We start from the raw sequence: 12,583 nt of genomic DNA, 5'->3' as shown, positions 1-12,583 counted from the left end.
ATAAGTAAAATATTATTATTTATTTGTAAGAAAAAACTATTTAAATAATTCAATATCAAACAAGGCCTAATTGAATGATTACTTTAGGAAGAAAGTGGGCCTTTAAAGGCCCATTCACAATTCATGGACTAAGTTGGCATTTTCGATGTTTCCTTGGCCCGTCCTGTAATCCCAAAATATTACCTATTTTGGTAATTTCATGTTGCTGGATTTATCTTGTTACTTCTTTCTCTCATTTTATTTGCTATAATAAAATTGAGTGATGATGTATTGTCGTTGACTCTTTTCTCTTCGTTTCTCTCTCTAGAAGATTTAAAAAGGATTAAAGAAAGGTGAAAGGTCCATTAGAAATGGTGCCGACTGGTTACATGCGTCTATAAAGGAGCCCTCCGTCCAAATCCATCTTATTTTAAACCCTAGGGTTTTGTCGATCTACTATCTGCATTTCTTCTGCGTTTCATTCTGTCCATTACCTGGCCGCTTTGCTAGAAGTAGAGAATGTCGAGTGTCAGTGCGACGCAGGTGAATATATATAATAGATCAACGTCACTTTGAAATACGATGTCGTCTTCACTCATTACTTGTTGTGGGTTTGTTCTTTCAGGTTGGCCCTTATTTCGTTGGACAGTTCTATCAGATTCTTCAGCAGCAGCCTGATTTCGCTCATCAGTTTTATAATGATTCGAGCACAATTATTCGGATCGATGGTGACTCGACTGAGACGGCGGCGGATATGTTGGTATTACTTTCTCGCCTAATCTGTTTTGCTTATACTCTTGTTGAGGATCATTAGAGATGCGTTGTTTATTTCACGTTTGTTCTGACCTTCTCTTATTGAATTTAAGGCCTTTTGTGTTACCGTGGGTTGTTTTCTCTCTTCTCTTGTCATTGGTATTTATTTTATAGACGATCTTCATTGTTCTGTATCAATTGAGCAAACAAGCTTCAAGAAGTAAGAAACCAAAAACAGAAAGATGAAAAGACGGGTCACAAACATTGGCTCACAACAAAACAAAGATGTCTATTGACTTCTAAGATCCTCTAGGAGGTCCATAAAACATCCAATAAAAAGATTATGTTTCCCATTCGAACTAGCAGCGTAGAAGATAGTGCTTTATCCTCTAGATTCTGATGTTCTTCTCTGTCCAAATCGCCCATTAAAAGATTCGGCATAGAAATTCATCTCTTCATGCATCTGAGAACCCAAATTTGAACTAGGCGTAACACCGTCCAGATACAAAGATCTCTGTAGGGAAGACCCCATTTCATGCTGTTACACTTTCTTATATTTAGTTTAAGGTTTTCTAATAGATATTAGTAGATTGAAGAAGAAGATGAGGAATGAATGGCCTAAGTGCATAGGTGAGGTGCATGGATACCTACATAGCCGAGATTTTATAAACTCATTAATTAATCAGATCATCCTATTTATAACTATAGGGTGTCACCTATTGAAACAACTAATAATCCCTAACAACTCGGGTCTAATATTAACTAATATAATAAATGTAATGGCCTATGTATTATTTAGTTTCCGAACTCATAACCCTAACCCTACTAATAAGTTACACATTCCCACTTAGTCAATTGCCATTTTTAGTATTGGTATATCAATTTTTTTATTATGTGATGTCCCCTTAAGGGGATGAGTATTAATGCCCATTTTGGGTTATTCACTGGAACTGAACAGAGATAGAAGAGTTTATGATGGAGATGTATATATCTATATAGAGAGGAGTGCTTAATTATATTCAATACCTTCATTTGGAAACACACCACTTTTGCCGCGTCTCATCCATGTATAAATTCAGATGAGATCACATTTGGAAATAAGATAATCGAACATAGATTCGGAAATTCATAAATGGTTTCTTTGTCGTATCTGGATTCAGAAATAAATGTTTTTCCAAATAAATACATACCTATCTCTCTAATTGTCTCTGGTATAGACTACAAATTACCTTTAATTATTTGCTGAAATTAAGGAAATTGACACCCATGACTACTTCCTGAAGTTAAAGAAAACTCCCTTCTTGAAAGACATGATTCACAACTGAATGCTTAATATGAAACTCCACTTCTTTCTTGATTACCTGTTTTAGTTTAACTTTTTCTGTTAAAACTTCAAATCACTATTTTATTCAGGTTTCCTTTCCTCTTGTCCTGCCTGTTCAATCTGTTACTCTTCTTTTTAATAGGCTCACCCAAAACTCATCTCCCATCCTTTTGCAATTTTAAGGTGAACTTCATATACATTGTTGCTGCAACCTTGTAAAACAGTTTGTCTTGTGGTAGTCCTAGACCAATTTTTTCGATTCGACATCTCTTTCTTATGTTTTGGTTTAGATCAATGCACTGTAACCTTGTTAACTCTAGAAATCAATCTCTTTAATTCATCTGTATTCTATCTGTCTTCTTAACCCATTTCTTTATTTTGTTTTGGGCTCTAGGAGGTGCATAAAATAAAATGGTCTAACTAATTTAAGTATTTTGGGTTTGTTGCAGCAAATCCATAATCTCATCATGTCGCTTAACTATACGGGGATAGAAATAAGAACGATAAATGCACTTGAGTCTTGGGAGAGAGAAATTCTTGTGGTGGTTTCAGGGTTTGTTAAAGGCAAGCATTTCAATGGGAAAAGGAACTTTGTGGAAACTTTTTGTCTTGCTCCACAGGAGAAGGGCTATTTTGTTCTCAATGATGTCTTTCACTTTGTAAACGAAGAAGGGTTACACCATCACCCAGGTCCAAATATACTTGAGAGAAAAACTGGTCAGAAAATATTTCCCTCCACATCAGTTCCAGAGCCTACAGAAGGTATTTATCCGACTTTGCTTTTGTCTATTTTTTCGATTCTCTTATAAGAAAGAAGTATGCAATCAAAACTATTGTCAAAATAAGTTTTCTTGCATATTGTTTGATTTTCCTTTTGATGGTCAAGTCTTCTACAGACTCAGACTCATTAGGGTAGCTCAAGAAGAAAGAATCTTGCCTAAGAGACCAAAGGTCTTGAGTTTGATTCCCACTAAGAACATCCTAAGTTGAAGTGGGGTCATGACTGTGAGGGGTCGTGCTAGTTCCCTAAAGTTTAATATATATTTTCGGCATAATTTTATCAGCATAATTTTTCGGGCCTATCTTCTATTTTGGTCTTATCTGATGAAATAACTTAATGAACGAGTTTGTGACTTGGACTTGGCTTTTGTGTTGAACTGTTTTTTATTTTTCTGACATTTCTTATCTGGAATATATATATATATATATATTGTACTTGAGCTAATACTGCAATGTTAACAGAACCTGACTATGGCCTAGAAGAGCAGGCTGCTGAATATATGAACTCTCTCAACATTGAAGGAGAGGTTCCTATTGAACATTACAGTTTCCAAGATCATCAAGAGGAGGAGGAGCATCAGGAAGTCTTTGAATCTGAGCCTGCTTTTGAGGAAGCCTATTTAGAAGAGTCACCTGCTTATCCTCAAGATGTTTCTGTTCAAATACCTTCCGAACCGTTTACTTCTGTCTCAGAACCTGTTGGGGAGCCAGCCAAGCTTTCATACGCCTCCATTGTATGTATCATTATCAACTTTTCATTTTGTTTTTTTGGCATAGTGAAAATCTCAGCATTTAAGGTCTTGTTTGTTGAATGGTTTTTTGGATTAAATCTTAATAACCCTATATCTCATCATTAATCGCCCTATCATGTTTTATAACATTTAAAAATATTAGGTACAAAGATTCTTTTAGATACTTAACCCAAATAATCCACTTTTCATCAAACAAGCTCAAGTTATTTTAAATTATTTGCAAAGTATTAAATTCAAAGCTAGTGACGATGGTTGCAATCTTTAAAGTGGTACGGATTGATTGATCTTCATGTGTTTTATGTTTGCACTTGAAGGTCCTAGGAATGTTATCAAATTTTATGTTATCTTTTCCCTAGCTTCAGAACTACTGGACTTAGTGAAGGTAATTAATAGGAAGATAATTCGGTTCTTTGGCTGAGTGTGGACATAAAATGCTTTTATCTTTCTTGTCTTGATGTTTTCAGAATGTGAGGTTCTTCATGATAGTGACTGATTTTGTATTTTTCCTTATTATTAATTGTTGCTTAGTAGTTGAAACCTTGGGTGGTCTACTAACGAGTAATTCTTACTTTGATTTTGGGTGTGTATAATAGTTACGAGTTGCTAAAGGACCTTCTGTGACAGCAGTTGCTGCTACAAAGCCATCTTTTAGCAATGGTCCTGCTGCTCCTGAACCCGAATGGGAGTTAACACCACAACCTGCTGCTGCCCCAAGGTTGGATTTCTTAGAGCCTACTGCAGAGGCATCAGAAGACGTGCTGCCTCTAGAAGATGAGGGTAACCATTGAATTTTCTTCTTTGAGTGGTCATTGTTTTTTATTATCTTGGTGTATTCTCTGTTTTGGTTTTTGATGTGAAAAGGAAAATAAAAAGTAAATATTGCAGGTGAATTGAAATCTGTTTACGTGAGAAACTTGCCGTCTACAATAGCTGCTGCTGATATTGAGCAAGAGTTCAGACATTTTGGCAAGATCAAGCAGGATGGTGTCTTCATCAGGAACCGAAATGTCAGTTGTTAAATTCTGTTGTTTTTTTTTGGAGGAAAATGGCTAACTATTTTGTTAAAAAAATAAACCCAAGTGTCTTTACATCATTTTATAAAGGAATTTGGAAACACAATTCGTTTCCAAAACGTCAACAGACAACATCTCAAATGAGAAAAAAGTAACATGGGTGTTCAAATTATTCTCTCACGTGATTAACATTCTTCATGATTTTTGTACTTTCAATTCCCTATCAACTAACTGGAAATGGACCTTAAAAACGGAATACAATTAATTGCAGGATATCGGTGTGTGCTATGCATTTGTTGAGTTTGAAGATCTTCAGGCTGTTCATAGTGCTATCCAGGTGGAAATGAATACCTTTATTTATTTATTTTACATATTGCTGATTTGATTGTTAGTGGCCATTTGATTTGTTTATTTTTTAAATCACATATTTTATAGGCATCACCGATTCTGTTGGGTGGAAGGCCAGTGTATGTGGAGGGGAGGAGAGCAAGCAGCATTGGCAGTGCCCGTGGAGGTGGAAGTAAGTCATTTTGACCCATTTTAATTGAAATACAACAACTTTCAATTTGAAAGTCATAATTGTGCTATTTGAAAAGTAAAATGAATCAAATTCTTTTGTATGTAATCCAGGGAGGGGAGGAAGAGGAAGAGGGGGATATCAAGCAGAGATGCCTCAAAGAGGAGGAGGAGGACGTTATGGTGGAAGAACTTCTAACCGGGGAGGGGGAGGAGGCTATCAAGACAGCGGAGATTTCTCCAGGTCAAGAAACAGCAATGGCTTTCGAGGTTCTTAATTTTCCATAACTAACTGTACTCTATAACCAAAATGTATGGCTGACTTTGGATTTCAGCCAAATGTGTTGTGATGTTAAAAGTACTCTCTTTGTGTATGTTTGGAGTTGTGTTTTTGCTTTGGATGGAATTGATGATATTTAATCAGCAACTTTAATATCTAGTTTTGTTTTGTGGTATGAGAGCTTTAAGTTGGAAAGAGTTGTCTATCTCAAGTTTTGGGTTCTATCTCTTTTTTATTGAGATATTGTGAAAGTTGTAATAGTAATTTGGAGCAAAAAGAATAAAATAAAAATGAGTTTATTTGGAAACTATAACCCTTTTTCGTTATTTAATTTATTATCACTTAGTGTGATCTCAAAATTATAAAAAAATTTTTTTTTTCTGTTCATTCTATAACTTAAAATTCCATTTAATTACACTTAATATTAAGTAAAAATATATATATATTATTTTGTCAATTTTAATTATTTAAAATGATAATTTTAATAAAATATTAGTTTTCATATAATCTTTAGTGTTGAGTTGAATTAGTTTGTTTGGGAAAATAAACTATTGTTCAGAGATTTGGGACCAACTATATTTGGTTTATCATTTTTTTCTCAAATGAGGAATAAATTAAGTTCAGAATTGTATCCCCTCTAATATATATGCCTTCACATTCCACCACGGAAAACAAAGGAAATAGAATAATTGATCTTACTGACAGTTCTCCAAACTAACGGTCGTTTTGATCCTATATTCTACTTATGTTAGGTTCATTTTGATTCGGGAGGTTTGGTTTTTAACTTTCCTTCATACAAAGGAAATTGATCTTACTGACAGTTCTACAAACTAACGGTTGTTTTGATCTTATATTCTACTTATGTCAGGTTCATTTTGATCCGGGATTGAAGTCATTCATTTTCTAGTAGTTTATAATTTATAATTTTAAATTTGGAAGTCCAATTTTTATGAGATTAAATTTAAAATTTATGAAAAACAATAGGGAGATAATTTTGAAAAAGAAAAAGACATGACGCAGTTAAAAAATAATAAAATTTGTTTCTCATCTCTTTTCTCACATTTTTTCTGTCATTAGTGTGATACTCTATTATTTCCTCTCCAAATTATCTTCTCCTATCACTTTTATAGAATATGAGCCATAATTATATGTCTGAATAATAAAAAAAATTCTATTTTATCTCTTTATCATTTATATATATATATATATATATATATATATATATATATATATATATATATATATATATATATATATATATATATATATATATATATATATATATATATATATATATATATATATATATATCCAAACGGATGGTTTAACCTTATTTCACAATCACTTTCCCAAACTAACCTACTTTCTTAATTATTCTTAAACTACCCTAATTTATTATTCAAACTCAGTTTTTTTTATATATATTTAAAATTATTATTTTTATAAATTTGATTATTTATATTTTGATATATAATTTAAATTATTATTTATATAAATTAAATTATTTATATTCTGATATATATTTTAAATTATTATTTTTATAAATTTGATTATTTATATTTTGATATATAATTTAAATTTAATTATTTTTTATAAATTTAATTATTTATATTTTAATATATATATATACCTTTCAATTATTATTTATACAATGTAATAAATATTCCCTTTATTATTCTAATAAATAATTAATAAATACTAATAAATTTAAAATAGGTTAACCATAATAATATAATAATTAAATATTCATAAAAATGTTTTTAATTATTAATTATTTATTAAATATAATAACATTTTTAATTAAATATAATAACAAGATTACTATATTTTAACCATAGAAATATGATAATTTTGTTATTATATTTAATAAATAACTGATAAATTTAAATTTTTTTTTATGAATATTTAATTATTATATTGTTATGGTTAAAATATTTTAAATTTATTAGTATTTATCAATTATTCATTAGAATTATTTAATATTTATTACACTATATAAATAATAATTGAAATGTAAATATATATATATTAAAATATAAATAATCAAATTTATAAAAATAATAATTTAAAATATATATCAAAATATAAATAATTTCGTTTATAAAAATAATAATTTAAAATATATATCAAAATATAAATAATTTCGTTTATATAAATAATAATTTAAAATATATATCAAAATATAAATAATTTAGTTTATATATAACGAATTTTAAATGTAAAAAAAAATAAAAATGAGTTTTGAATAGTAAACTAGGTTAGTTTGGGAAGGAATGAATAACTCAAATAAAATTACTTTTGAAACCATCCAATATCCTATATCCAACCCTAACCATAAATGAGTGAGTTTGAGTTGCTAATTTGTGTTGATTCATTTATTTAACGAATCAATATTTAAATATATATATATATATATATATATATATATATATATATATATATATATATATATATATATATATATAATTAAGATTCAAACTTATAACTTGTGTATTATATTTTAATTTCAAAAATATGTTTTATATAAACATATTAGTGGACCTACAATTTAGACATATAATATTGTATATAACTATATATGATTAACCTAAGACATTGATTTTATATAATTTATTTTTCTTTCATACGTTTTTTTTTCAATGTTGGAGGATTGAGTTATTTTAAGATCTAATTTAAACAATATTTTATATAAATTTATGTCGACCAACTTACAAAATTGCATCTATATAATTTTAATTTTTTATTTATTAATTTTTATAATTTTTTTAATTTTAATGGATAGACTTTTTTTAAGACATAAAGATTACATACTAAATATATATGCATACATAAAATTATAAATTAAATTTAATAATCATAAGTGATTTGAGACCAGAGTTTGAATTCTTATTGATACAAATTTGATGGTAATATATGTGAGTGTAAATTTGAGGAAATTATATGTGCGAAAACAAGAGTTTGAATCCGAGTTGGAGCAATGAATGATAATGAGTACTCAAAAATCTAATACGAATTTAATGGTGGTACATGTGGGACGTAAATTTGTAAATTTGAGGAGTAATATATGTTGAGACAAGGTTTCTTAATTCGTCCAAATTTGAGGGTGGGTGTTTAAAGATTTAAATAATATAGTGAGATATAGGGATGTTAATACATACTCGAATAGTGATTCAAATCAAGATCAGAGATAAATAGTAAAATTTAAATATCGTTGAATTCAAGTTTGTTGAATTCAAGTTTGGAAACGTATAGTGGTTGATAACCGACACAAAACCCATGTCCCATATCCGAAGACCATTGTTCCAACAATTTTTTTAAAAACCAACTGTTCTTCCTGTATTTCTTGTAAGTTGATTGTGATATAAAAAAGAATACTACTTATTAAATCATATTTTGTTTGTTGTCCTTCGTTATATTTATATTTTACATCATCATGTTTAAGAAAGAAAATATGAGCAAAAATTTCATTATTTTATATTTATGACTCATTTTTTTATAATAATTTATTTATATATAATTAAATATTTATTTTTAATTTAACTAACAAAATAACTTGAAAAATTTTGAACAATTTGTCCATAAAACTATTTACACCAAAATGGATGGATGGATATATAAAATTATAAATAAATGATCTTTTGTTTGTTACTCTTAATCAAATTTGTAATTTACCTCATATTGAATAAAAAAGAAATATATATTTCCTTAATTTACCTTTGTAATTCACTCTTTTATTATATAAAATAATCTTTTATTATTTATTTCCATATATTTAAAGATAAAGGTGCAAGTTTTGACATTCAATTTGATAAACAAAATAACCTACAATTCTTTCATCAATTTGTTCATACAATCATTCACTCCAAAATGAATGGATGAATATAGTGATAACCCAATAAGATCTTAGAACATTGTGTTTAATATGAAGTGCTTTATTCTTTCTTTGCTTTCTAATTTCATTCTAGATCATTAATTTTTTTTATAGAATAATATGTCAATGAACCTAACACATTGCATTTATATAATTTTTAATTTTTGTAAAATGTTTTTCAAAACGTCTAAAGGAGTTAGACCGCGTCTAACTGCGCTTCCCTTTAGACCACGTCTAAAGAAGTTAGACCGCGTCTAACTGCGCTTTCCTTTAGACCACGTCTAAAGGAGTTAGACCGCATTTAACTGCACTTTCCTTTAGACCACGTCTAATGGAGTTAGACCGAATCTAAAGGAGTTAGACCGCGTCTAACTGCGTTTCCCTTTAGACCACGTCTAAAGGAGTTAGACTGTGTCTAACTGCGCTTCCCTTTAGACCACGTCTAAAGGTTAGACCGCGTCTAACTGTGCTTCCCTTTAGACCACGTCTAACTGCGCGCATTCCTTAGATCCCGTCTAAAGGAGTTAGACGACGTCTACCGTCTGAAGTAGCAAGACGTCTGAAGGCGCCTATTTCAGACCACGTCTAAAGGAGTTTGACGACGTTCGAATAGACAGTCTTCTTTAGATCTGTACCCGCACAATGGTAAATAACTCAACTTAGTTTTGTTCAAAGCATATCATCAAAATTATGTTGTGTATATTCTTTTACGTTAATTAATTATTTATTTCTTAATTAATTTTCTCTTTTATTTGTTTAATTTAACCCAACAAAGATGATGGAAAATCTAGGAACCCCATATGACCAAGAGTTGACCACTAATATTGTTTTAGATCATTCCATGACGGTTTTGCACCATTCAGAATGCAATACCATATGAATGGTCTAAAACATGATATGAATGAGCTCCATAACATGCTTAAAATGCTGAAGGTAATATGATTGATGTAAAAAAGAAGAAGTTCTAAATGTCAACAGTGGGAAGAGTTTTAAGAAGGTGGCTAAGAAAATGAACAATTACCAAAGAAAAGACAAACAAGTTGTCATACCCAAGGGTGGTGAGAAGCCAAGAGTAACTTCTGATCATGATTGTTTTTACTACAAGGCTAAAGGACATTGGAAAAGAAACTGTCTCAATTACTTGGAAAATAATAAGAATGAGAATGTGATTCTACTTCAAGTATTTATGTTATGGATATTATGACAACCGGTGTCCTTACATTAAATAATTGTCGCACTTGGGTATTTGATATTGCATGTGGTGTTCACATTATTTCAAATGTGTAGGGACTAAGAAATATAAGACATGTGCAGAAATAGGATATAAACCTGCTTGTTGCAAATGGATTAAATGTTGTTGTACTTACTGTAGGAGTTTATAGTCTATCTTTACCTTCTAGATTAGTATTTGAACTGAATAATTGTTATTATGTTCCTTGCATTACTAAGAACCTTATTTTGGTTGATAGATTACATTATGATGGTTTTGAATGTAACATTAAAAATGAGAGTATTTATGTTTGTAACCTTATTTCAGTTGCTGGATTACATTAGGATGGTTTTGAATTTAACATTAAAAATGGTAGTATTTCTGTTTTTAAGAATGATATTTTCTATGCAAGTGCTTAGATGAGTAATGAGATTTTTATTTTGGATCTCAAATCAGAATTATATAAAATAAATAACAAAAGACAAAAATTAAGTAATTTGAGTGAAGCCTACCTATGGAATTGTCAATTGGGTCACATTGGTGTGAATTGCATGAAGAAACTCTACAAAGATGGACTTTTAAAAGATATGAATTATGAATCCATTGTTGCATGTGGACAAAATGACAAGGTCACATGTCAAAATAAAAGTTTAAAAGGGCTACTAAACTACTAGGCATAATACATAATAATGTATGTGGGTGAATGAACATATAAGCTAGATGTGGCTATAGATACTTCATCACATTTACTGATGACATGAGTAGATATGGGTACGTTTATCTTTTGTCACATAAATCGAAATCCTTTGAAAAATTCAAAGAATTTCAAAATGAAGTGGAGACCTAATGTGGCAAGAAATAAAAGCACTTTGATCAGATCATGGTGGTTAGTATTTGAGCCTCGAATTTGATTATCATTTGAAAAATTGTGGTATTGTAACACAATTTTCAACCCCAGGAACACCACAGTTGAATGGCGTGTCTGAAGGAGAAACATGACTTTGTTAGACATAGTCTAATCAATGACGAATTTTGTTAATCTCCTAGTATCTTTTTGGGGATATGTCCTCACTACCACTGTACTAACACTAAACAGGACTCCATAGAAACTGTAAACAAAACTCCATATTAGATATGGACTGGAAAAGTTCCAAAGCTATCATTTTTGAAAATATAGAGATGTGAAGCTTATGTAAAACGTTTACAAACAGATAAACTTGCACCAAAATCAAATAAATGTTCCTTTATAGGATATCCAAAATAAAGTTTTGCATATTACTTCTACAATCCAACTGAGCAAAAGGTTTTTATTGGTAGGGATAGTGTCTTTTTAGAAAGAGAGTTTCTTTCCAACAAGTCAAGTGAGAGAAATAACCGTCTTGAAACAGTTCAAGATGATGAAGAGCAACAAACTCAACAATAAGTTGACTCTAATAATATCAATGATGATATGATTACTTTTGATGGCCTAAAGCTTTAGATCATCCAAGAATCAGAACAAAATGAACCATAAATGGATGTGGATCATATTCCGGATTCAGTTGTTGAACAAGTTGAACCCACTCATAGATTGGAAATGCCAAGAGTTATGCCAAGACTTTACAATAATTTAATCTTAAATTCAAGTCTTGATGTTATTATGCTAGAACATAACGAACCTTCTACCTATAATCATCAATGATGGGTCCAGACTCCAAAAAATGGCTTGAGGCCATGAGGTCCGAAATAGATTCGATGTTTAAAAATCAAGTATGGGACTTTATATATTTTCTAAATAAGGTAAAAACCACAGGGTGAAAATGGATCATCAAACTCAAAAATGACAAAGATGGAAATGTATCTATTCACAAGGCAATATTAGTTGCCAACAAATTCATAGTATAGACTATGACGAGACAATTTCACTAGTTGTTATGATTAGATCCATTAGGATAATCCTAACTATTGCTGCATATTATGACTATGAAATATGGAAAATGGATGTCAAAATAACCTTTCTAAATGTTTTTTTAGAAGTGGATATGTACATGACACAACGAATCATGCTAGGAAAGTATGCAAGCTTAAGAAGTCTATTTATGGACTTAAGCAAGCATCGAAGAGTT

At 30.2% G+C, this 12,583-nt stretch overlaps 1 protein-coding gene across 1 annotated transcript; it reads left to right on the top strand.

Moving 5' to 3' along the window:
• Positions 1-274: 274 nt before the first annotated feature.
• LOC124919638 (nuclear transport factor 2-like) lies at positions 275-5,554 on the top strand. Its single transcript, XM_047459926.1, has 9 exons — positions 275-522; positions 605-739; positions 2,506-2,818; positions 3,299-3,570; positions 4,182-4,365; positions 4,474-4,595; positions 4,873-4,938; positions 5,037-5,121; positions 5,232-5,554. Exons 1-9 carry the CDS (start codon positions 499-501, stop codon positions 5,393-5,395), a joined length of 1,365 nt encoding a protein of 454 aa, XP_047315882.1. The 5' UTR covers positions 275-498; the 3' UTR covers positions 5,396-5,554.
• Positions 5,555-12,583: the final 7,029 nt, after the last annotated feature.

The sequence above is a fragment of the Impatiens glandulifera genome, chromosome 1 (assembly GCF_907164915.1).
Source record: "Impatiens glandulifera chromosome 1, dImpGla2.1, whole genome shotgun sequence".
Classification (NCBI taxonomy): domain Eukaryota; kingdom Viridiplantae; phylum Streptophyta; class Magnoliopsida; order Ericales; family Balsaminaceae; genus Impatiens; species Impatiens glandulifera.
The sequence above is the reverse complement of the archived record's forward strand: the minus strand, read 5'-3'. Positions and strand labels throughout refer to the sequence as shown.

Excerpts from the sequence above, each read along its gene's own strand:
- LOC124919638 (XM_047459926.1), top strand. The coding sequence starts at position 499 with ATGTCGAGTGTCAGTGCGACGCAG. Across the intron at positions 523-604 it reads CGAGTGTCAGTGCGACGCAG|GTTGGCCCTTATTTCGTTGG; the intron begins GTGAATATATAT and ends TTGTTCTTTCAG. Across the intron at positions 5,122-5,231 it reads CAGTGCCCGTGGAGGTGGAA|GGAGGGGAGGAAGAGGAAGA; the intron begins GTAAGTCATTTT and ends TATGTAATCCAG.